The sequence below is a fragment of the Pyxicephalus adspersus genome, chromosome 12 (assembly GCF_032062135.1).
Source record: "Pyxicephalus adspersus chromosome 12, UCB_Pads_2.0, whole genome shotgun sequence".
NCBI classification, from domain to species: Eukaryota; Metazoa; Chordata; class Amphibia; order Anura; family Pyxicephalidae; genus Pyxicephalus; species Pyxicephalus adspersus.
Genome location: NC_092869.1, coordinates 7,325,731 through 7,351,991, shown reverse-complemented (window position 1 = coordinate 7,351,991; position 26,261 = coordinate 7,325,731). Strand labels below are relative to the sequence as shown.

Here is a 26,261-nt window from a genome sequence, read left to right as displayed (position 1 = left end):
AAAAGAATGAGGTTTAGGGTTATTATGTAATAGCACTGTTGTCTATTGGTATGTACTGACCTATTTTTATAATGTACGGTTAATAGAAAAGTCTTAATAGGACAATATTGTTTGTTTTTTTTCTTTTTGTGTATAATGTGTAAATTTTTACTTGTTTAAAATTTAATAAAAATGACTGTAATAACAAGTCAAGCTGAATGTGACTAACTACTATTAGTTTCCTAATGACCTGGATAACTTTACATTGTTACAAAAGTTTTCTTCTTTTAAGAAGTTTAAAAATATTTTTTTTTAAGCTTAAGGATTTTCCCTCCTAAAGCAATTCTCTTGTGAATTCTGCAGAACAACCTAAAACAAAAAGCCTTTTGGGAACAAGTCAAAAGTATATATTGTTTATAACCGAACATTGGTTTCCTTTAGGCTGGCTCTAGTCACCAGATCAGTTAAGGTGTATGTAATATTGAACCAATTGTTTTAAGTTTTTACCATGTCTGTGAACTATCCTAAATTATTGGTATACAAAATAGATTACATTTTTTCTTCATTTCAAATTTGTTTAGCAGAATTTATTAAGGGAAATTTGCAACCAATTCCTGATTGTCTAATATAATAGCTACAGCACATTTTTAAATAAGAATCTCTTATTCAAATTTTACATGTATGCATGTTAACATTGTGTTTTTGTGATAAATTGAGCTACTGTAATAGGATGTACTATATTTGCTCTTTATTGTTGCAGGTTGAATTGGATATCATCCTGCAGATGACATTTATCATGTGACCAAAGAACCCCATTTAGGGAGTGGATCCAGTGCCAAGAAGGGAGAGCAGAGTTTATGTTTAAGCTCTTTCACTCTTTTTATGTTGTATATCAAGTTTATTGATATGTAGGTAGTAGACATTTATACTGAATACCCCTTATACACAACTCCCACTGTGTGTTACAAACAGAGTCTATATTGCTTATTGCTATGTTTTATTTTAAGGTCCTATTGTTCTTGTTAAAAACTAAATTACTATATTTTTATTTACAGTGGTCTGTTGCTTACTAAAAGTATATTTATACAATATGTTTTCCAATATATAAACCAGTAAAGGGAACATGTCATTATTTCACATGGTTATATCTGTACATTAGCATGTTCAAAAGTTTGTAGTGTATCGCTGTTACAAAAATACAATGTACGTTGTTTTGGAAAACTCAAATCAAACATTTGCAGGAATGTTCCTCCTTCTTGGACTCTCTGATGTATATAATCTAAAGATTGTCTTCTCATTGCTGCTTTTGGTAGCCTATTTGGTGACCTTAACAGGAAATCTTCTTCTGGTCTTCATAGTGAGGTTCAACCACCGACTCCAAACCCCTATGTACTTTTTTCTAAGCAATCTTTCTATCATTGACATCAGTTTTTCTACAACTGTGGTGCCCAAAATTTTGATAAACACTTTATCTCAGGATAGAAGCATTTCTTTCTTGGGATGTGCAACCCAGCTATACTTTCACTTGGCTCTGGGGGGCACAGAATGTTTTATACTGGCTGTTATGTCTTTTGATAGGTACAATGCCATCTGCAAACCATTACAATACAACATGATCATGAACCGGAAACTGTGTTTTCATCTTGCTATTGGTTGCTGGACTGTAAGTTTTTTTAATTCAGCAATTCTTACAATATTTACTTTTCATTTACCATACTGCAAAGCCAACCAGATCAACCACTTTTTATGTGAGATGCCGCCTATGCTTCATCTGTCCTGTGCCGATACTTGGTTTAGTGAGATTGTGGAGTATGTATCAGTTGCATTGGTTGCTGCAGGTACCTTTGTACTCATACTTATATCATATCTCTTTATTACCTTAACAATCTTAAATATAAGGTCAACGAAAGAAAGGCAAAAAGCTTTCTCTACATGTGCCTCCCACCTAGCTGTGGTATCTCTTTTTTTTGGAACAGTATTGTTCATGCACTTACGCCCTCCTTCCAGCTACTCACCAAAACAGGATAGAGTTGTGTCTATTCTCTATACAGTAGTGACGCCAGTTCTGAATCCCATTATCTATAGCATACGAAATAAGGAAATTAAGGCAGCCCTCCAAAAATCAGTTACCCTCAAGGTATTTCTGTAATGTATATTCTCCGATATCATCAGGCAAGAGTTATAGAACACTACATCAGTAAAAGGTGTTTCTTTGCAGCAATGTACACCAAATAAGTTTAAACAAATTGAATATTTATTTTTTAAATTTAAATTCCCCTAAAAATTTAAAATTTTTTCAAGGGTTCCTCGGGGGTAAAAAGCTTGAGAAAGGCTCATACAGACTATAGCATATAATAATTTACCCTCCCTGGTAGCAATATTTCTATTTAAGTATTATTTAAATATATATAATTTATTTAGTGTATGTAGCCCCTTTGCAGTCATAATTTATATGCAGCTCGGTTCGTGTTCTAGTAAGGAAACAGAATTTTTTTGAAGATAAACATAACAATTCACTTCAATATAAATATTGGCACATACCACTTTTGTCTTTACTTAGATAGCCCTAAATGTTTCAAATCTTCTTCAGTTTCTTAGTCAACTACATTTATTTCAACCAGGAGATGTACTTTGGTCAGTAATCAAGAGAGTGATGAGCATCTTTGTCCGTTTGATATTATTTTTGATATTTTCATTTATGCTAATATGCTTCAACTAGGAGTTTTGGTTGTTGCATCCTACCTGTGTGTGGTTCTGCTAATTTTTAACCTTTTTATCTATAATATAAAAAAATAATAACAAAAATATAAAATTTGCAGGTAGGAACACTTTATAATGGCCCAAGCAGAGGTGCACATCCAGGAACTTTCAGAGATCTTACTAGAAAGATGAAAGCAATTGGTAGGTAGTTTAGTACTCCAACTTCTATCAAAAATTGAAAAAATCAGTTTGGGGTGGATTGAGCCTTTAACACTGACCCTGCACCAAAAAGTGTTTTCAGTCTCCTGCTGTGCTAAATATATTGGTGTAAAACTTAATATGTGAATAATATTATATTCATGAGTTTACATCTCTAGTTCATTTATTCTCAACAGAACTTTCTTTAAAAGTTTATTGTAAAGGAGTGGCTTATAACAATAGTTACATATACATATATGCATAAAACATGTTAAAACACAAACATAAAAATGCAATGACTTTTAAATAAGCGCATTATTATTTCATAAATATGAATTTTACTTTATAGAACATTACCTGATACTCCTGTACAAGTGACATAAATAAAAAAAGGATTCCACAAAATGTGTCAAGTTTTAGTCTCTGTGTACACCAGAAGAACGTTTTCATGATTGATGTAAAATTATAATGCCAGTATGAATTTTTGACATTGAAACAATCTTGTAGATGTTTATCTCATGGATGGAGGTTGGCCAGCCTTTTAATTGTATAATTACTCACTACCTTTTTACAATGGGGAAACCCTTGAATTAACTCCTAAAGAAACCCCTGCTATAATTACTATATTCACATCTCAGAGTTCATTAGCGTGATTATCAGTGGGAAGAATCTTATATTGCTGGTTATTGGGAGGAATGCCACCCCTATAGATCAAAAAAGATCACTGATGCTACTTGATCAGACCTGAAAGTCACAAACTGCTCATTGCTCAAGGAACCCCTAGCAACCCCTGAAAAAACCTTAGGATTTCACAGAACCCTGGTTGAGAAACTGAAATAATGTTTTAATATGAAGCATTGTGAATATTAACATTTTGTAATCTTAATAATATTAAGTAAAAAAAAGTCCCACATACTTCTTGTTTTTACATTTGGCTAGTAAAGGAAATTTTTAGTTTTTCACATAATTCATTAGGATACATAAAAAAAGAGAGGCCACGTGCGCGTAGCTGGACAAGATGGCTGACATCTAAAACAGCTCTGCTTTGTCTGGGGAATATGTAGGTATTCATCTAACTCCTTCCTTCTCAGAATTATACAAAGCTAATTACCCACCTCTCTTAAAACAATTAGTCATCTTTGGACAAATGGAAAAATACCTATATCCACCTATATCTTAGTTTGGACGCTTAAATGCAATTAAAATGTCATATCTCTCATGTTTATTATACTTTTTTAGAGTTCTACCAATTACAGTAAAACCTTATATATGTTCATTGCAATCAAAAATAGAAACTGTTATATGGGGCTTAACCCACCCCCGCATAAACGGTAATACACTATATAGAACCAAACTAAATGGAGGTCTAAATATCCCAACTTTAGATAATTACTTTAAGGCTGCTCATATTGGCTCCTTTACTCAAATTCAAAGCACCATTATGGGTTGATTTTATAAACTTTGATCCTATTAAACTTACTTCGATAATGTAGATTCCTCCAGTATATCGCCCTAGTCATCTTAGTCCACACCTACAACTCCAACATCTACTGAAAATATGGGATAGTGTTAAATCTTCTGGTAACCTTATATCAACACATTTACCATTATTACCTATAATAAAACGTCCCCTCTTTCCTCCAGGTTTAGAATCCGCTTCCAAATTTAAATGGTGGACCTTCTTAACTAATGAAGGCATAAAATTATAAATAGAATTTTTCGTACTTTAAATCCTCACAGAATCCAAAAAACAAAACTACTTACAAATACAAAATTTCATTTCATCTTTTATAAGAAGTAAATCTTCTCTACTAAAACTAACAAACTTTGAATGTAAATGCAGAGAAAATCCACTTACTAACGGACTCATCACTTTATTAGGAACCTCACTACTATCTGCTAAATCACATAATAAACCCTCCTATATGCTGAATTGGGAGAAAGAGTTAAATGTATTCATCAATGATGAAACGATATATGGACAAGCACTGCTAACTCTTCAATCAGTATCAATATACTGGAAAATTCATACAAAATCTTATACCGATGGTATCTTAGGCCATCTTGAATAGCTAAATTTGCTCCTGACTATTCTTCCTAATGTTTCAGAAAATGTATTGAAGAAAGTACTTTGACCCACATTTTGTGGTCTTGTTCAAGAGTAACAAAACTATGGATTAGAGTCTTAAACCTCATCCATACTATAATAAAAATATACTTGAAAGGAATCCACTCGAAGCATTATTAAATAAATCTAAAATTATTAAAAATAGTAATTCAGAAAATTCATAGTTTTATGATAAATGAGAAATTAACTTCATTTACACAAAATACACATGATAAATTTCTAAAGATCTGGGACCTGTGGATAAACTACACTAAATTATATATAGATACTCTTTCTATATAATACAGTTATATATATTTCCCCTAAAAGAATGTCATTTTATTTTCCTCTTCCCTTTTACTTACTTCTTTAATTATATCTTTCTTATAAATTATCTTCATTACATTTTATGCATTTCCATCACCATCAGGTGTGTTAAAATGAGTATGCAACTCAGCTGGACAACTAATTGACAACCAATTTGGCCAGGAAGAGGGAGTGTGCTTGTATACAATAGTGCTAAGATCAGGCAGCACAGCACAATGACAACAAACCTATAACACAACTACAAATGAACAGAGGAGTTGTGTAAAATAGTGGCAGTAAATTAGGTTATTGAGCAAATGTCAGACTGTGAAAAAAACAAATACAAGAAATAAAAACCATGACAATTTATTCATAAAAGGAATATGTACATTATACATTCAAATGACAGCATGACAAAATGGTACAAAGACAACAAGGGTGTCAAATAGTAGTTTGTAGTGGAAATTGCATGCATACATTTGTACTAATTTTTTGTACATAAAATGACAACACATTGCTGAAGAATTGCTAATCAACAGAAAGCATAATTAGAAACCAGGCACAAAAACATGTACAGAAATACATGTATTATAACATCTTTGGCAGCAATCTTTTTTTCAAATATTTGATTTGTTCAAACCCAAACTAGAATGAAATTTGAAATGAAATCAGATCCAAAATGCTTGTTCACATTTTTTGGACATTCATACTTTTGTGGGATGACCTATTATAAAGTGCTAAATATTATATATACAACTTAATATAAAATAGTTTTCAGTGTTGCAACCAAAAAAAAAGTATCAAAACAACAACTGCAACAAATCAAAGTATAAATGAAGCAATTTTATGAATTAGTATAATGTAACCTAAAACAATGTAACATAAAAAAGTAGCACTTACCCAAAAAAGGATCAAGCACTAAAGATTCCAGCTAACCTGTAATGGACTGTAGATGTGCACAGAACAGGGACCAGGTGAGCGTTAATTGATTCCTCTGACATCACCATTGACAGAGCTTAACAGATCTTGCTAAATCGCGCAGCTGAAAATGAATCGCTTTAATTGGTGAATTCTAGACCCCATTGCTCATTTATCTTTGCAGAAAGCCGGCAGGCGACTGCACTAGCACTGGGCATCTTGTCGAGTGGCGCATACTCTTGTGCGGAGAGCTTACGCGCATTCTGTTGATGAATCAGGGCCATTGTATCATTTTATTGTTATACCTTGTAACCTTGTAAAACTCAATAAAAATTATTGTAACAGGATACATGAAAAAAATCACCAAGGAAGTGAACAACTTTTACATTTTTTATATATCAGGGATGTAGTTTAATGCAGAATATTTTCAAATTTTGACCTTCTACTATCTTCAGAGTCTACAGTAATATTCAAGTTCCTTGATGTTAAAGATTGAGCTTTATGTTACAATTTAATGATACAACAGTCAAATTTACTTGTGTCCTTTTGTCCTAGCTCAATTTAGCCTTTTGCTCTGGTGTAAAAATTGGTTAACCCCTAATTATGTTGTTTTTAATCAAACAGGCTTACTGATGCTTGTATCTAATGTTAATATCAGGAATTTAACCGGTTGTCAAAGTAAATAGCACTTAACATTCCCATTGGTTTGTGGTCTTCAGGGGAGGAACCAATGAGAATGCTTACCTCTTTTTACTTTGACAGTGGGGTTACAGCTCAATAGTTGCATTTTATTCAAATAGTCTAAGCCCATCTTTAACAAATACCACAGGAAGTAGAATGGCAGTGCAACTGGCACCTTTAGTTTAAAGTCAGATGTCCAAATCCAAGTTTTTGTCTCAATTCAGTAAACCAAGCCTCGAACTGAACTGGAGCAAATGTAAGCAGCTCTGTTTATAATAAAACTTAATGTGAAACCAAAGCACAATTGTAGGTTAATACTTACTACAAACAATAACTCTACTCAAGTTTGGACTTTAAGTGACACCCTTTATTGGCTAACTTGTAAACGTACTAAGATAGCAAACTTTTTGAACCTCCTTGGGCTGAGCATTCATGATTTCTCTTTCCGCCCCCTCCTAAATGAATTATATATATATATATATATATATATATACTTCTAAAAATGCTGCTATAAATGCTCCTTTTTTTAACTAGTTTAGGTTTTCCTTCAGGTGCTTGCATGATGCAAACACTTCCTATGGACTTTGCAGTGCCTCAGCATCCAGAATAGAGTCTGCAATCGAAGGGCCTGGTTTATCAAAACTCATCAAGACTGGAGAAGATGGACTTGCATTGCAAAAATGATACAAGCGTCTACTGCTACAAGATGAAGAGTAAAATGTTGGCCAAACTGGTTTTATATCTAAGTGCTTCCTTACTGGGTGGTCTTTGTATTTTTCTGATCTGACCTGTAGCTGTGGTTTCTTTGTGATGACCCAGCTTACTTTTCTTACCTGCCTTTGGATTATCCTTCTGCTTGTGGCTTGGACCTCCAATCTCCTGATCTCCTGTTACTGACCTTGGCCTTTTCAATTGATCTACTCTAAAAAGCTAATACTTAACACAAAAGGGCAGCTTAACACATTGTTGCTTTTTGAGCCTGCACCTACAAATCTAAGATGGCATTGAATTTTTAGTATATTTTTACCTAAAGCTGGACTAAAGTGAAAATAAAACAAAATCACACTTACCTTTAATCCAGCAGATCCTTCAATAGAACTTAATTTTTCCCACGCTGTCCTGAAATTCTTCTTCGACCCGCGCCTATCTATCTTCATTCTTCTTTTCAAGAGCCCCCACGGTGATCAAGACTAAATGGGTGTGCAGAGCCTCTCATGTAGGCCTCTGCACTCCTATTCAGTCCTAATCACCATGGGGATCAAGACCTAAAGGGGCAGTGCTGCACGCTTTTTTCCATTAAAAAAAAAAAAAAAATTACCTTTTTACTTTACATATCAGTGTTCTGTTTAGGTCCCCTTTAAACCTTATAGAATGGGGTTGGCTCTGTCCCTAAAATGCACTGGAATGGTAAATACTACCATAACTAAATGGATTCATAAATGTTTGTCTCCATTTATTAATGCGCTGGTAATCCTACGGATTGGCAAATAGAACTAAGATTAGAAGGATCCCTACTTTGGAACACCTGTATGAGAATGATCTGTATGTTTTTTGCTATAGAATTATACGTAAAAAAGAAACTACTGAATCATAATAAACCTTATTTACTTCTAAACCTAAATCATCACATCCCCCTCAAAGACCATCCTACAGAACAGGAAGAAGTATGAATTTGTTAAAAAAAACTAAATTTTCCTAATCTTAAAGCATAACTCCTGTTACAAATTAGTCTGACTGAAGCAGCCAACTTGTTCTTGTTTATTGTTAACAAATATTACCAATACAGCAGTCATTGAAACCACTGTTCAAAGTCTTTTGTTCATACAACTCATTGGAAAAGAAAGCACAGAGTAGTGAGCGGTGTCATAATACTTAAGGCTGCTACCCTTTCTGGGAAAAAGGAAGAGATACACAGGGGTTACATTGCAGGCTTGAGGCCCTCTCCGTCAACATTTTTGGGAAGTTGGGTGTCTGATAGATGCCTAAAGTGAAGGTGACTACGTGCTTTTTGTCCCCTTTCTTTTTTTGCAAGTCTAATTCCAGATGATCTTTTATCAATCACATAGGGGGACACACACTTCCTGTAACAGTTGTCCAGGAAGGTCCCAAAGTTTTAAAGGGTCTGGGTATATTATCAGAGTGGAGCCCATGCTGTTTTTTTTGGTACAAAAGGTTTATTCATTAAAAATGCCTACTTCAAAATATATATTTTATAATTTATAGCAGCATTTTACATTATATAGTGATAGTATAGGATAGACATATCAATTTATAGACTTTTCACAGTGATATATATAAGAATATGTAGGTAATAATATCATAGGCTATCAGTGCACCAAGCTGTGCTACCTCCAGTCCAGAAGCCACCAAGTCCTCAAAGTAGTCCAGAAATATGAACTATGCTCCCACTCAATCTTGCCATACCGTTCAATAGATGACTTCTACTGACACCCTCCCACATTTGGCTCCTCTAAGAAGTGAAATGCTTCCCAATGGATATAATTATACAGGGGGCACTGACTGCAGCAGATATGATGAAAGTACAGCTTTGGGTTTAGACACCACCCATAAATTATATAACAATTCCCATCAGGGCTCTGCCAGTATCTGCTGTGTATATATTTAGAAGAGACCCAAACAACGAAACAAAGAATATGGATTTCTCCTGGAATATATTGTATGCAATTATCTTATTATATATATTATATATATTGCATATCAAAAGTACTTTTGATATGCAACATATATGATTGCCTTATGGATAAAATCAATGATAATATACATTTCATGGTGGATACATTGCAGGTGTATTTCTCTCTGCCACCCTCCCTGCCTCCCAGCTGTCCAATTGAAGGAACTATGGTTTCATAGTTCAATGTAAGTTATGGAATTGTTTGAGTTGTAATGTAAATTTGAATAGATATGTTTATATTGGGCCATGTCATCACTGTATTATTATTTTTAAATATATTTATTTTCTCTCCTCCTGTAGAGAAGCGATCCACAGCATGTGTTGAGGATAGCATGTCTCTGTTAGTTGCATGCTAAAGAGAGCATGTATGTCTGTATACATGCTAGTACCATGTGTTTTTTTAAAATAAAATGTTTTATAAGATTATTTGGTCATATTTTTTAAATCAAATGTATTAGAATCATATGGGTAAAAAATAATTTTTGAAAGAAAAACATTGAATATATGGTGCCTTAAAAGTCCCAAATGTATTTTTGAAGTAATAAAGTAGCAATTTTTATCGGGATGCGGCCAATGATGATAAATTAAATGTAGGGAACCTCTACAAATAAGTTATAAATGTGTAGTCTGTATACCTCTATATCATCCACCTGTGTTATATGAATGATGACCGGAGGCAGTGAAAGTCATTGCTCTCCATTGAAAATTATTATTTACTCCTGGACGCAACCTCCTATGGGCGCCTCTGTGGCTTCTTGTTTGGACCACTTTAGGGGGAGGGGATAAGGTGACCATCAGGAAGATTTCTTATAATTTATTTTTTATGTATAGGTGAAACAAATTCATAAAGCAATAAAAGGGTTCATTGGCATCAGAATACCCTTTGCTAGCATTCCAACGTTTGCAGATAAATTATGGTCAAAACCAGAATTATTTCTATCAATGTAACAATTTTGCACGTTCATGAATTCCATACCACAAAAACGTTTTGTATTATTGTTCAAAATTAAGCAAAATAAACTAGATATGTCTACGTATACAAAATACATTTTTGAAACACCTAATGTCAATATTCTATATTGGGTATATATAGAACTAATCACAAAGAAGTCCCTGAAAAAATCTATTTGTATGATTTCCTTTTTTTGCTGATACTGATATCCATTGATATGGGGTTCCTCTTAATCCCCCAGCTCAGAACCCTGGATAAAACTGACAGAGGGCATAAAGCAATGAAGGAAATGAGCATCTGGCAGATTGCTGGATATAGAAGTTGGTATAGAAGGCCCAGGAGAGGCAACCAAAGGTACTAACTGAGCAGCAACAGAGTTGAGATAAGTCAAGTGCAAGCTGGCTTGGTAACAGGTACTAAGTAATAGGTAAAGATGTGGTAGGAGGAAGCATCGTCAGGGTTCATGGACTGATTGGTGTTTGGAAGCTGGAGACAGGAGCGTGAATGAAAATCAAGCCACGGTCAGTAATAGGTAGTCAAGTAGGAACAGTTCAAGAAAAGCTGGGTCAGCAATGGAAACCCAATCAGGAAGCATAGGGTCATGGGCCACAGGTACAGTTTAAGACAAATCAGCACTGATCTACAAGAACCTTGTTTAAATAACCAATTTGGTGCCAGTAAAGAATCTGTGCACATGCATGACCAGTGGGAAGCACATGTGTGAAGAGATGCCTTTTGCATAGAGATACGTTAGATTCAATCATTTCCTGACAGTGCCATTTCTTTTAGGTAGGTCTACAAATGGCAATCTCCAGCTTTTCTGAAGAGACACAATAGAAAGCTTGTGTTATTTTCCACCATGGCTGTTGCACTCCAACAAATTCTCTTATGGTCCAAACTCCTGCCATCTGATCAGATAAATAGATAGCTTCAACTTAGTATTACACTGGTCAACAAACATTTTCTTTGCCAAACAGATTCAAGTCATTTTAGGTTATGTTTAATGCACAGATTCCAAATATAGTATTGGTTTTGCTAGATTGGCTCTAGTTTTTGAAATATTGACCTCAATAATATTCTCATAGAAAACTATTGAAACTTGAAAATTAAACAAAAATAAACTGGATATGCCTACTTATACAAAATTAAATTTTTGAAATTCCTAATGTCAATATATTCTATATTCAGTATATTTATAGGAACTAATCACAAAGAAGTCATTGAAAAACCTGGTTTGTATGATTTCCTTTGATGATGATGATGATCAGGACAATCACGTTGAAGGCTCCAGCAGTAGTCTGCCATCATGTGTCTAACCCATCTGCCCTGATACCTTTCTTCCATCACCTTTATATCTTGATGGAACCTCTCCCCTTGTTCCTCATTGAAATCAACAAGGTTTTCTGGAATTTTTGCAAATGGCTATGGAGATAGTGTACTTTTATGCTCATAGTAGCACTGAAATTTTTAAACTTTAAGAGCAAGTTTTTTTACCAGTTCTTCATAATTGTGTGCTTTATGGTTACCCAAGAAGTTCTTGACAACCATGACATAGCTGTGCCAGGCAGAAGCTTCAGTATCAGTCATGCAAATTGTGAAATTTGAATCCTTTATCAGTTTCTGGGGTCCATCAAAGATTCCTGCTTTTAATTTTTTAATACTCAATCCAGGGAAGAATCTACAAATGTATTTGAAGCAATCACCGTCCTTGTTCAGAGCTCTAACAAATCGCTTCATTAATCCCAACTTTATGTGTAATAGAGGGAAAAGGATTTTTTGTTTGTCAACCATTGGCTCGTTAATGATGTTCGCTGCACCTTTTTTCATGTTTTCCCTTGGAGGCCATATCACTTTTTCCCAGTTGGTCTACTATTCCACAAGCAGATGAAACATGGGTAGTTTCTGTATCCACTTTCCTATCCAAGTAGGAAGTTCACCAGTTTTAAATTAACACATAGCCATTGATGTTCATGATAGCAAAGCTTTCGTAAGACTGTTTTAATATATTCATATTTTTCTTTTAAGTTTTGTTGAGTGACCAATTGGAATTGATGCAAAGCATTTGCCATTATGCAGTAAAACAGAATTCAAAGTTCAAGTGGAACTGTCTATGAAAAGCCATCAGTCTTCTGCCCGGTATTTTGGCACTCCCATATGGGCTAGTAGTCCAGGGATGTTACAACAGTACACAAAGGGCCTGATTTATGAAAGCTCTCCAAGGCTGGAGAGAATACACTTTCAAAAGTGAAGCTGGGTGATCCAGAAAACATGGAATGGATTTTTAAAAACCATTAGCTATTTGCTAGCAAACGTTTTGAATCGTGGTGATGGATCACTCAGCTTCACTGATGAAACTGTATTCTCTCCAGCCTTTGAGATCTTTCATAAATCAAGGCCAAAGTCTCCATCTTCACTGAAATATGTTAGGAGTGTTACCTCTCATGTCCTATAAACCGTTATTTTACCTTCTCAGACAGTTCTTTTCCTTTAGCCTGGATGCTTGTTTTGACAGACTTAGATTACGTATTAAATCATTGAGCTCTTCTTGGGAGAACTGCTGGTTTGATGAAACACTTCCTTCATGTTCACTTCCACTGCTAACTCCTGGATTACTCTGCAAACCCTGTATATGCTTCATGTGGGATACAGGAATATCAGGTAGTGTACAGAACACTGGTATGGGAACATCAGCACCATGCGGCAAAGGTCGTCTTGCTGATTCCAAATCAAGGTACTCCCACTTGTTTTCTTGTAACGACTGAAACCTTTTACATTCACATCACAAAAATAACAATCATTATGATGATTTCTGGGCTCTCGCCATACCATAGGTACACCAAGTTTCAAACTTTTCAGTTTTCCATTTTTCCCAAACTCTACACAAGTTTTTCATAACATTTGGGGAGCTAAATACTTATCTTGGTCCCCCAATTTAATACCAAAATATGCAAGATATGCTTGTTTCACAAATTCTATAATGTTTCTTCTCTGTTTTTGCTGGGAATATTCACCACAAATGTAGCAGAATACATTAGGGTCTTTTTAACAACTTCTTCTTGAAGAACTCATATTTCTGTAAAAAAAGAAAATGTATGAATAAAAATAAGGCAAATGAAAGTTTCATGAAAATAATGCTACATTTATTATATAAAATGCAAAACATCAGTGTAAATAAAGATTGATAATAATATGCTGTGTTAACATTTGTTTTTGGTAAAATCGTCTATTCTGATTCCTGTATCACAAGAACTAAAGCCAATCACTGAAACTGATGTCATTTCTGGATTCAGAAGACCTGAAATACACTAAATAAATTAAAAAATCCTTGGTTAGTGAATTTTTTTTTGTTGAGCTGTGTTATTCTTTGCCATTACCATTACTGGATCTGTGTTGATTTTAACCCCCCCTAGCGGTAATCCCGAGTGTGACTCGGGGTGGAAACTTGGGGTCACTTTTAACTAAAAAAAACCCCACTTACTTTGCTCCGTCGCTGACCCCCGGCATCCTTCTGGTCCCCGCAGGTCCTGGGGACATGTCCTACTCCTCCGATCTCCAGCCGCAAACTGCAGAGACGACTGCATCGGTGCGGGCGAGAGGATCGGCGGGAAATTTGAATAATTTTGTATTGGATTCAATACATAATAGTTGTATTGAGTCCAATATAAGGAAATATTCATATAATATACATATAATTATATTATATACATTATAAATGCTTCTATACAGTTACATTACATGTTTGTTTTTTTTAACAGATTTTTGTTTTGTTTTTTAAAGTTTATTATTCATTATTATTATTGTGTTTTTATAATATATTATAAAATTATAATATATTTATTAAATATCAGTGAGTTATGCCTAAAAAATACAGCCTTCAATGAAAAATAAATTGCCATGCAAAAAATTGTACCGCTTTTTGCATGGAAATTTGGATCGAATTAAACTGCTAGGAAGATTAAAAAGAAACATAAAAAAAATTATCTTATAGATATGTGGCAAGTGAGTTCGTATGATACATTGTTCCTCTATTTAAGATGAAATGGACCTACATTCCTAGCTCTTAGTTTTTTTCATAGGACTGAAACCCTATTTCAAATGTATTTATAAAAATACCAATTTGTTCATAAATATGGTAATTTACTGGGGTAAATTCTTGCCTTGCTATGTTGAGATCCTATACGTATTCCATTTTTTAGTTTTGTAGTCAACAGTTTCTTTATAGGACATTGGTTAATATATTAACACTGACACCTTATGCCAATCTTTTCATTAATATAGTATTTTACAGGGATTACTTCTTTGGCCTTGCCATAATCAGGTCCTATATGGAGTTTCAATCTTCACTCAATGTTTGTCTGGGACTTATTAGAGTACTCTAAAATGATTCTTACAACACAAGAATATACCTGGTAATTGAATAATTTTAAACCAAATGTGGATATATTTTATAACTCTGCTAGAGACAGATTTTAAGCCATTCCAGCACAGAAAAATGCATAAACAGAAACAAAAAAAATAAACATTGCACTATGTATTTTTTAGGGAGAAAATCAAATGAAAATGCATTGGTCATGCCCAGCTATAAAGGTTCTTGAATGGCCAGGTCCTTTGCTGGCTATTTCGGACTCAAAACTTTCACTTGGCTCCTTTGCTGGCAAGCAAGCAGAGGGTATGGGCTTACCAGCAAGGAAGCAAAGTGATTGTTATTTTTTGTTTCTTTAAATTTTTATTACATTTCTCAAGAATAGATGCAGCACTGACATCGATAGGAAAATGTTAAAGACAACAATAGAAGAGACTACAAAAAAACAGATAGGGCGATATGAGAGAACCCCTCACCCCACCCCTAGGCATCCTTTTCGTAGTAACAATAAAAAATTATTAATGGCATAGCAAAAGGTAAAAAAAGGTAAAAAAAGATTACTAGAGACACTTGTTATTTTTAACCAGGCTAGTGCATCATTAAAAAATTTAGCTTAGAGTTAGGTATTTATGGACCAAATGCGGCGAGTTGTAACCTGTAGTTTTGAAAAAAAAACAAATAAATCACAAAAAAAATATTTTAGCAATAAATTGTAAAACCCATTGTTTTTCTAATGGCACCTTTGACATCCTTATTTCTTATACTATAGATAATGGGATTCAGCATTGGAGTCACCACTGTATAGAGGATGGTCACCACTCTGTCCTGTTGTGGGAAATACGCAGATCGGGGCCGTAAATGCATGAGCATGATGGTACCGTAGTAGAGGGAGACCACCATAAGATGGGAGGCACAAGTAGAGAAAGCCTTCTTGCGCTCTCTGGTAGAATGAATATTTAAAATGGTCAAAGTGATACAGAGATATGACAAAAGTATCAATAGGAATGAACCTAGGACTATTAGGCCAACAGAAATGTATTTGGCCACCTCATTCAACCAGGTGTCCTGGCAAGAGAGATGGAAGAGGGGTGGCATCTCACAGAAGAAGTGACTAATGAGGTTGGATTTGCAAAAGGGCAGCCGGAAGGTGAAGAATGTCAGAATGCAAGAGTTTAAGAAGCTCACTGTCCAACATCCAATAACTAAATTCATGCAGAGTTTTCTGTGCATCAAAGCATTATACTGCAAAGGTTTACAGATAGCAATGTATCGATCATAGGCCATGACAGCCAATATTAGACATTCTGTACCTCCAAGAGCTAAATGGAAGTATAACTGGGCAGCACACCCATAGAAGGAAATACTTTTATCCTGTGTTATGGTGTTCATCAGAATTTTAGGTACCACAGTTGAGGAAAAGCAAATATCAATGACAGAGAGGTTGCACAGGAAAAAATACATGGGCGTTTGAAGTTGACCATTGAGTATCACCATAACAATTAGTAAAAAATTCCCACAGAATGTAAAAATATACATTATAAGGAACAAGATAAAGAAGACAACTTGTAGACTAGGTACATTAGAAAGTCCCAGAAGAATAAATCTTTTCACATTGGTCTGGTTGGAATTTTCCATATCATTCACAATGTTTTAGATATTAGAATTCAATTCTAATCTTCCTTTAGGAAAGATGGTTTCTTGTTTAGTTCATGATATTTATTCAGAAACACATTTATTCTTTGTTGAAGAGTTTAAAACATTTAGGCAAGTAGCTCTACAGATCTCAAGAAGACACTTTCACCTGGACTTTACTGGATCATGAGAAATATAGAGGCCAGATATCTTATACATACGTGTATTATTAGGGAATGTGGATAATGGTTTTAATTCTTGTTAGTTCAATAAAAAAGGTGCCTGGCTGACACTTCTCTTCCCCCTCCTTTGCAGAATCTCATATTAAAAACTAAACATAAGATAAAGGCAAATGTCAGGTTAAAAAGGTCTGGTAAAATAGAAAATGCATTTTATAAATCTGAAGGATTTTTTTAGTGGGAACAATGAATAGAAGAATCATGTCAATATTTGACTTTCTTCAACTGGATCATCACATGTACTATTGAAGGAATGGTAATTTATGAATACATGAAAAATGTAGCTTCATGAAGAAATCTCATGTCTACAATGACAGTACCTAGCTTACTGGAAAGTTACTGGCCAGAAAAAGATACTATTTTTGAAGATTTATATAATATCATATTTAAAGCTAATCCCTAACATTACAAAACATATACATACAATTTTTTGTTACTTTTGTCACGGTCACATCATACCCCAATCACATTAAAATTTTCTCTTTACTGTTTACAGGACAAAGATTCCTTCTTCAAGTGTCCACATCAATCTCTCTGCGATGTGGATACTTTTTAGTGCCTGGTCAGTGGAAGGTTTCTGCAAGGATTCACAAGGCTCTGCAGCCGTAGAGGTGATTATTGGGTAGAGGAAGTGAGGTCTCATCCACAGAGCTGGATTTACAGTCCTCCACATCTAGAAATAGTACCAGCAAGGTTATAATAGTAAAAGAACATTTGTATTTGTTGTGCACCTTTATAGTTAATGCTTTACAGTCATGAAATGTGGCTTGTATATCTCTCCAAAATAGTCCTTTTGAGATAAGACAATACCCTGTAGCTTGTTGTGCATGTTCCTTGTATGACTGGACAGGGAAGGAAAATGCTGTGGCTTCTTTATTTGCAGGTTTAGTTTTCCCAATGGTAAAGATAAAATGATACAAGTGCTTCCCAAACCAATTACATTATTTAGCACATCAGTGTACAGAGATTCTCAAAAGTTTTACTTCAAAACTTTCAAACTTAAATAGTTTACTTTACCTTACCTTCTGATAATGTTTTTTTTATGGATATAAAACAGTAAAAACAAAAATGACACAATATGCTCAAACAATGGTAGACATCTGACTGTGACACCTACTGTATGGCCAAAATGTGGATAACTTTTCAAATGATTGAGTTCAGATGTTGCCAGTGAAATGTATGGTTGTGCCAGTTGTGCACTTTTGACAACACTTTGGTAAAGGCCCATTTCTTTTCTAGCATGACTGTGCCCTGTGTACAAAGCCATTCCCATAAAGATATGGTTTGATGAGTCCAGACCACAATCCTGCTGAACACATACTTGTGAGCCAAAGTCAGATTTACAAATGCTCTTTTTGCTAAGTGAGCACCAATACCCAAAAACACACTCCACAAAATGTCTTCCATAAAGAAAACGGAATGTGATATAGCTGCAAAGGTCGCAACTCCATAATATTACAAAAAATCTATTTTGTGGGACTTTTAAGGCAGTACACATAACATCATACATACCAGCGATCGCTAACCTTTTTGGTCCCCTAGACCACTAAAATTACCGGCTCCTGACGGTGCATGCACGGGGAGCCGGTTGTTATTTAAAGGGGAAGAACCTCCCACATAGTAATGTCATAACTCCATAACCCCGCCCACTCTCTGATCGCAGGCTCAGATCTGCCATGGCAGAGTTATTTCCTTTTTGTTTTTGAGTTTAAAAATTCTTTAATGATTTTCTAATACTGTCTTTGATATCCTTATTTCTTATGCTGTATATTACAGGATTGACCATTGGAGTCACAATTGTATAAATAATGGAGGCTGCTTTGTCCTGGTCTGGGAAGTAACTGGACTGAGGACGAATATACATGAACAGTATGGTGTCATAATAAATGGAGACCATAGCAATATGGGGGACACAAGTGGAAAAAAACTTCTTTTTCTCTGCTACAGAGTGGATCTTTAGCACAGTTGCGGTGATCCAAAAGTAGGACACACATTTCAAGAAGATTGTAGTAAAGGCAAAAAGGCAGTTGCAGTGATCTCTGCTACCTGATTGAGATAAACATCCTTGCAGGAAAGCCGAAGTAGAGGGGGTATCTCACAGAAAAAGTAGTCAATGACATTAGACTTACAGAATGGCAACTGAAAGGTAAACATTGCTTGGAAAAGTGAATTTTCGAAGTCTAGAAACCAGGATACAATAGCTAGACGTACACGGAGCTGCTTGGACAATATCATAACATACCGTAATGGTTTACAAATTGCAATAAACCTGTCAAAGGCCATTACAGTCAATATCAAACACTCCACATCTCCAAGTGCCAGATGGAAATACATCTGAGTTGCACACCCCAAGAACGATATAGATTTATCCTGAGATACGGTGTTTACCAACATTCTGGGAACCACAGTTGATGAGAAACAGATGTCAATGATGGAAAGGTTAGTTAGGAAAAAGTACATAGGAGTATGGAGATGGGAATTATTTCTCACCATTAAAATCAGGAGAAAATTTCCAGATAATGTCACCAAATACATGATAAAGAAAATAAGAAAAAAACATGGGCTTTAAATCTGGAATATTAGTCCAAGAAGGATGAATGTAACTGAATATGTTTGATATGAGAGTTCCATGCCATACTTTGTAAATCCTATTAAAAATAAAGGCTAAAGCAAAAAAAAACTTGGTTATTTTGCACTAATACTACTACACAAATACATTTTATAAATTACTGAAAGCATATGCTGTTATTTACAATTAAAGCATATCTCTAGACAAAGAGGTTTAGTTCCAAATAAATTAGGGATGAGTATCAGGTTCCTGGGGAAATTCACACCTCTGTTCTGCTTTGGAAATGCATTGTCATGTATTATATATATATATATATATATATATATATATATTTACATTAAACATTAAATACAAAAATATATTTAAAACATATTAAAAAATTATCTAAAATAATTAAGCATCCTATTAATTTCTATCTATATATATAAAATTGGATGTATGTGTGTGTATGTATGTATGTTCCATCATCACTTGAAAAGGCATGGAGACATTTCAAGCAAACTTGCTATACATATGAATGAGACACATGTGAGTGCACCAGTCATCTCTGTACAGCACTGTGCTATATGTCAGAGCTATATTTGTATGTATGTATGTATGTGTGTATGTCATCACTAGGAAATGAAAGGAGGCATTTCAACCAAACTTGCCATGTTCCACCAGCACTCGGAAACGCATCAACACATTTCAACCAAACATGCTAGACATATGACTGAGACTCATGTGAGTGCACAGTTGATCTTTGTACAACACTGTGCTATATGTCAGAGCTATATTTGGATGTATGTATGTGTTATATATATTTAGATGTGTGTAAGTGATCATTAGGAAACACATGGAAACATCATCTTTTTTTCGGACTCTTTTACAAATTTCAGTGCATTCAAAGGCAAAAAAAAATGAAACAACACCGTAGACATGAAAATCCTATGGATAGGAATTGAAGACTTGCCACGCTGCTTGAGAGTGCTACTAAATCTAGAGTTTCAGGGACAGTACAACAGCATGAGGCCCGACTACAGGATAATAGAGACAGAGCTATTACATCTAGAGCTTCAGATACAGTACAACAGCATGAGACCCGAGTACAAGAAATGAGAGAAAGAGCTACTACATCTAGAGCTTCAGAGACAGTACAACAGCATGAGGCCCGACTACAGGATAAGAAAGATAGAGTTACTACATCTAGAGTTTCGAGACAGTAGAACAGTGTAACACTCTACTACAGGAAATGAGAGAAAGAGCTACTACATCTAGAGCTTCAGAGACAGTACAACAGTAGATATATATATATATATATATATATATATATATATATATATATATAGCAAGAGAGATAGAATTTAGAAATATACAATTATTACAATATATACAATAATTACAATTATATTGTATATGTACAGAAAAGATAAAATAAAAATAACAACTAGCAAAGTATTATAATGTAGAAAAATTAGTTTTTCAAAAACTTTAATAAAATAATTTGCTGCTACATGTTTTGCAAATAACAGAGAATCTGACCAATGACACAATAAACACTAACAGATAATCATTTTCTAAAGACTGAACAAAAACACATGTACATTTGCTCAGAGAGTTTGAGATTCTGAGGGCAGGTAAATCAGCAGAAATTCTTTCTTAGGTTCCTAAGAGAATACTTATGTGTAGAGATATAATTAGACTACATACAGTAATATAGACCAATATTTTAATTTCTTTCGAAAGATAAAAATGTTCATTTACATGAGAGATTTTTTTTGTTTTGTTACTTTATTTGCGAACTCTTTATTTATCTATTTATCAATGTTTTTACCCAATACTTCATCCATTCAACTTTTGCCCAAAGCTGACACATTTTCTATTGGAAAATGTAATGTATCTTTGGAAAACCCATAATGTTTTTCTTTAATATTTGTTTGTTTCTTTATTTTAAAAATCTATTCCCCCAATTACTGGGAAAGCAGAAATATAAAGTGAAAAAATATGTATGTTACTTTTTACCTAGAATACATGTTTTTATTTGTGCTTTAGACAATGGGATTGCAGATAAAACTAGCTGTGTTGTCCAAACACATGTTATCTCCTGGACTTCAGTGTGCAAAGGATGACATTTGGGGAGGACTGACAGAGGACCAGGAGCCCATATAACAGGGCAGGGGACACAATGGGAATTCTGACAGTCTAGGGTCAGTTGCCACGTGTTTCACAAATATGTAGTACAGAAGAACCCACCAGAGGCGACTCCAGAAACAAAGCCAAGTGTCACTTACAGGTATCAGTCCACTAAACAAGGTATCCAATAGATATCACACACAGAGTCAGGATAACAAGGAAAGGTTGTTCCAGGCAGCAAACAATCTTAGACCCAGAAAACAGACAGAGACAGCAACAGGTAAAAGACAAGCTAAACACTACTGGTTCCTGGTATCTGAGAACCTTTAAAAGATTAGTAACCAATGGTCAAGATCATAACCAGGAACCAGTGCACTCATTGGCTGCAGCACATACACTAAAATCCCCTTCAGTTACACACAGAGCAGGGAATGCTAAGAGAACATAGATATTAGTAATTAACATTGGCATTACTACTTAATAGAGAATTGAGGGTGTTCTGTGGAGAAACAATGCTAAGAGCATAAATGCATGAACATGGTGGCCCCATAATGGAAAGAGACGATTGCTATATGGGAGGTGCAAGCGGAAAACACTTTTGGCCAATTTATTACCGAGCAGTTCATGAAGATAGCCAAGGTGGTACAACAGTTCAAAAAAAGTAATTTCCAAGTGCATTAAACACCAGCTGCTCCAAATTATGCTACTTCCTTGAGCAAAACATCCCTACAGGATTGTTTCATGACTGTGGCAAGACATAATAAAGCAGACTTGCATCCCCCCCCATCCTTTACCAAAAACCCCCCTTTTATTACCCCACTCAATAACTTTAACACTTAACCCTTACCCAAATAAAATACCACACCACGTGTTGCTTAAATGACCGTAGGCCTTTTATTACCAATAATTACTAAATATCTTATTATCAAAACTTTAATGTTAATACCAATATAACAATATATAAATAAATAACACACATAAATGACTAGTATAAAACATACCAAATAAAATCCAATGTCAACAAAATAGCATAAACGTAATAACTATAAATTTAAATACCAGATAAACAATAACAAATACTATAACAATACTGCTTTCCCAATTTAGCTCACTGGTTCCTGGTCCTGGAAGGCTACCACATTATATCTTTTTGGCGGCTGCACCTTTAAACACAGTTGCTCCCAGCCGACCATACTTCCAGCTCGGGAACGAATATACTGTATACGTTCCTTGTGCAGACCCCCAAACAACAATTTACACCAACCTGTTAACACAGACCAGGGGACTCCATACCCTAAAACCACAATTATTACCAAACAGCACATTCTCTTGAGGACTTCAATTGCCCACACTAATGACCAACCAAATCCCACTCTGCTATCCAACACTCTACTAATTACCAACAAGAGGGAGCGAGGGTGGGAAAAAATTTCCCTGTATGCTGTCTCTCTCTGAAAAGACCTTTACTTCCTCTTCCTGTCCTTTTTTAACTCCTTCTGCCCCTTCTATACCTCCTCCTTCTTACTCCCCCCTCCCCTTTTGCTCGCTTCTGACCAAAAACTTAACCCTATGCTGCCTGCTCCCTGTTTGCCCAGTCGTCATGAGGCCTTCCCCTACGCTCCTTTCCCTGCTCATTACAGGCCTCACTGTAGTGGTGGCACTTCAAAGTATTTGATGATGTTAGACTTCTCAAAACGGTAGATGGAAGTTGAAGACTTCAAAAATTATTGTACTTCCAAAGTCTGCAGTGGAGTCCAGTATGAGCAAAAAAGACCTTTTTGATATTGAGGGGTCGTAGTGATAGAGAGCAACATACGTGTCAAAGGTCATAACTGTCATTGTCACATTCCATAACATCCATAATTCAAATGTTTTGGTGCTTCCTATAGGGTTCCCAAAGCGAATACATATGTGTAGTTCTGTGAACTTTTAGGGGTCTATTGATAAAGAAGCAAATCTGACATAAACTGAAACTTTTCCAGGTGTAGAAAATGTAATACTATCATTAAAACAGATGGACCTGAACAATTCTCCTTCAAGGGCTGTTTCAGTTAATTTTGGAATTCCTGGTTTATATTTAGACCTTTAACAAACGTTCTTCAATGGAAAATAACTGTCATTGGAAAACACATTCACCTGAAAAATTCCCCATCGTGGAATGTTTTCTCAATGTGAGGTTTACTAGTTTGTAAATAGATCCACTGCCTATTACTTAATGGAAATTTAACATGTTTTTTTTTTTTTTTATAAATAATGTTAACAAACTTTTTGCTATGGTCAGAGCCGAGAAAGAAAAAATATAAATATTTCACCTTTCTGTTTTTCAGGTAAAACAATTGCAGAAAGGGTAAAGACAGCATACAGTTACTTATCCTGTAGTTGGTGAGTACAAAAATCAAGATCTGACACAGTAAGGGGAAGCTCCAGGAAATGTAAAATACAATGCAAACCCTAACATATATTTTGCAATGGAAATGATCATTACAAGTGGCAACTTTTATACTTCCCTTGCTGAAACTGACTCCATTGTAAAAAAGATCAGAAGTAAAAATCACACAGAATGGGAACCCTAAGGTAGCATTGTGCTCTCTGCAAGGTTTTCATAAAGAACAGTGCTGAGTTTGGCATAATTAAAGTGTATGTCTAGGTAAAATTTTTTTTTAAGTATATAACTTTTTTTACAGCTCTATACTGCACTTTTGCCACCACTTGGTAATTGTACCTAGTTTGTTTGTCCTGGTGACCATTGAATGAGATGAAATGTTATAACAGGGATTTCAGTTCCAGTGATAACTGTCTGAGTGGAGGGGTTGACACACTTTATGCAAATTTCTTCTTGATTCCTATTGTGAATTTGGGGCAGGAAATAATCTATTAATCATATTCTTCCCTATGTGACACAGATGGCAAAATTAAACATCTTAAAAATGTAAATGTTTTATTTTAAAACTTAACATCATCCATGTTGGGTACAAAATGAATATTTTCTGTATTCTCCTCTTATAGTCACAGATCTTTTTCTGCTGTTGATCATCAGAGCATCATAGGAAGAACCAGTGTCCATCCTAATAACCAGAAGATAACTGGGCTGGGGCATTTACACCCTGCATAGTACCAGTAAGAGTTGAACCGGGGCTACTTCGCTATTTAGACCTTGGGCTGAGCTGAACTCACAGTCAGCAACACACGATGGCCATTATTTCTACCTATTCCCAGTTTAGACTCATGATCAAAGCATGTGCCAGAGAGAAATCTTCAGTTACCTGTATACAAATACCCTCCATACTCCAAATAAAGCTGATGCGGACATGTTAAAAAAATGTGTCACAAAAAAACATATTTTTTAGGAACAGCCACCACTTTTTTTGTAAATGCCGCTTAGGTCAAAGGTTTACAGTCCTCTCATGCTAACAAAACACATTGGGTACTAAACACTTTGCAAAACTTCTGACTCCACTGAACATCCACATATATTCAAATCTTCTGTATTTCTACAAATTCAAATAAATTCTTCAGTTATTGGTTTGGTTATTGGACTAAAAAAGTTAATAATGTGACATCACCTCCATTTTATGCTTCCTTTAATATCTTTATTCCTTATGCTGTAGATCCCTATTTAATGTACAGCGCTGCGTAATATGTTGGCGCTATATAAATCCTGTTTATTAATAATAATAATAATAATAGGATTCAACATAGGCGTTACTACTGTATAGATAATGGAGAATGTCTTATCCTGTTCTGGAGAGTAACTATTCCTGGGGCGTAAATGCATAAACATGATGGCACCATAGTAGAGAGAGACTGCTATGTGGGAAGTACATGTAGAGAACATTTTTAGCCGCTTTCTAGTTGAGCGAATCCTGAACATAGCCAAGGTAATACAAAGGAAAGAAAATAATATCAACAAGAAAGTTCCGAGAGCAAAAACCGCGGCTGCTAAATATTCTGCTACTTCATTGAGCCAAACATCTCTACAGGAGAGTCGTAGAAGCGGTGGAACTTCACAGAAAAAGTGGTTGATAAAGTTGGACTTACAAAACGGTAATTGGAACGTGAAGACTGTATGAATGATTGTACTTCCAAAGCCTATGGTCCAGGATGCAAGAGAAAGACCTACACACATTGTTTTTGACATTATCATGCTGTATCGAAGTGGTTTACAAATAGCAACATACCTATCAAAGGCCATGACTGCCAGTATCAAACATTCCGTAACCCCCAAAGATAAGTGGAAGTACAACTGGGCAGCGCAACCTAAGAAGGATATACTAGTTTCTTGAGTTATGATGTTTACCAAAAGTTTGGGTACCACAGTCGACGAAAAGCATATGTCAACAATGGACAGGTTACTAAGAAAAAAATACATTGGAGTTTGCAGACGGGTATTACATCTTACCACAATGATAAGTAGAACATTTCCTGACAGTGTCATGATATACATTAGCAAAAAGATCAAGAAAAAAAAGATTTGCAGGACAGGAATATCAGAAAGTCTTAGAAGGAAAAATGCTTTCAAATAGGTTTGGTTACGGTTTTCCATATTCTGCTGATTTTTTTTAATGCCTAAAACTAATTGAAATCCTAACTTATTAGGAGTAGAGCAAGTAGAAACAACTGCAACCACAACAATAATCCCTGAAGCCTGGAGGACCAGAGACTTGTTCCAAGGACACGGGTCATCAAGCCACCTTGGGTTCACAATAGAATGTTACAGGGGTAGATCAGTGTGATATCATTACTTGGCCTTATTGTCTGCAGCATTTACCACCACGACTGAATCTCCAACGTTGAAAAAGAAAGACTAGCAACC

General features: G+C 35.1%; 3 protein-coding genes across 3 annotated transcripts; 1 reads left to right on the top strand and 2 right to left on the bottom strand.

The window, feature by feature from the left end:
- Window positions 1-1,180: 1,180 nt before the first annotated feature.
- LOC140342526 (olfactory receptor 5AP2-like) lies at window positions 1,181-2,128 on the top strand. The gene has a single exon (XM_072428734.1). It carries the CDS (start codon window positions 1,181-1,183, stop codon window positions 2,126-2,128), a length of 948 nt encoding a protein of 315 aa, XP_072284835.1.
- Window positions 2,129-15,595: 13,467 nt separating this feature from the next.
- Window positions 15,596-16,531, bottom strand: LOC140342525 (olfactory receptor 5AR1-like). Its single transcript, XM_072428733.1, has one exon. It carries the CDS (start codon window positions 16,529-16,531, stop codon window positions 15,596-15,598), a length of 936 nt encoding a protein of 311 aa, XP_072284834.1.
- Window positions 16,532-25,064: 8,533 nt separating this feature from the next.
- LOC140342524 (olfactory receptor 5V1-like) lies at window positions 25,065-25,991 on the bottom strand. Its single transcript, XM_072428732.1, has one exon. It carries the CDS (start codon window positions 25,989-25,991, stop codon window positions 25,065-25,067), a length of 927 nt encoding a protein of 308 aa, XP_072284833.1.
- Between the last annotated feature and the right edge of the window lie 270 nt (window positions 25,992-26,261).

Excerpts from the sequence above, each read along its gene's own strand:
- LOC140342525 (XM_072428733.1), bottom strand. The coding sequence starts at position 16,531 with ATGGAAAATTCCAACCAGACCAATGTGAAAAGATTTATTCTTCTGGGA.
- LOC140342526 (XM_072428734.1), top strand. The coding sequence starts at position 1,181 with ATGTACGTTGTTTTGGAAAACTCAAATCAAACATTTGCAGGAATGTTC.
- LOC140342524 (XM_072428732.1), bottom strand. The coding sequence starts at position 25,991 with ATGGAAAACCGTAACCAAACCTATTTGAAAGCATTTTTCCTTCTAAGA.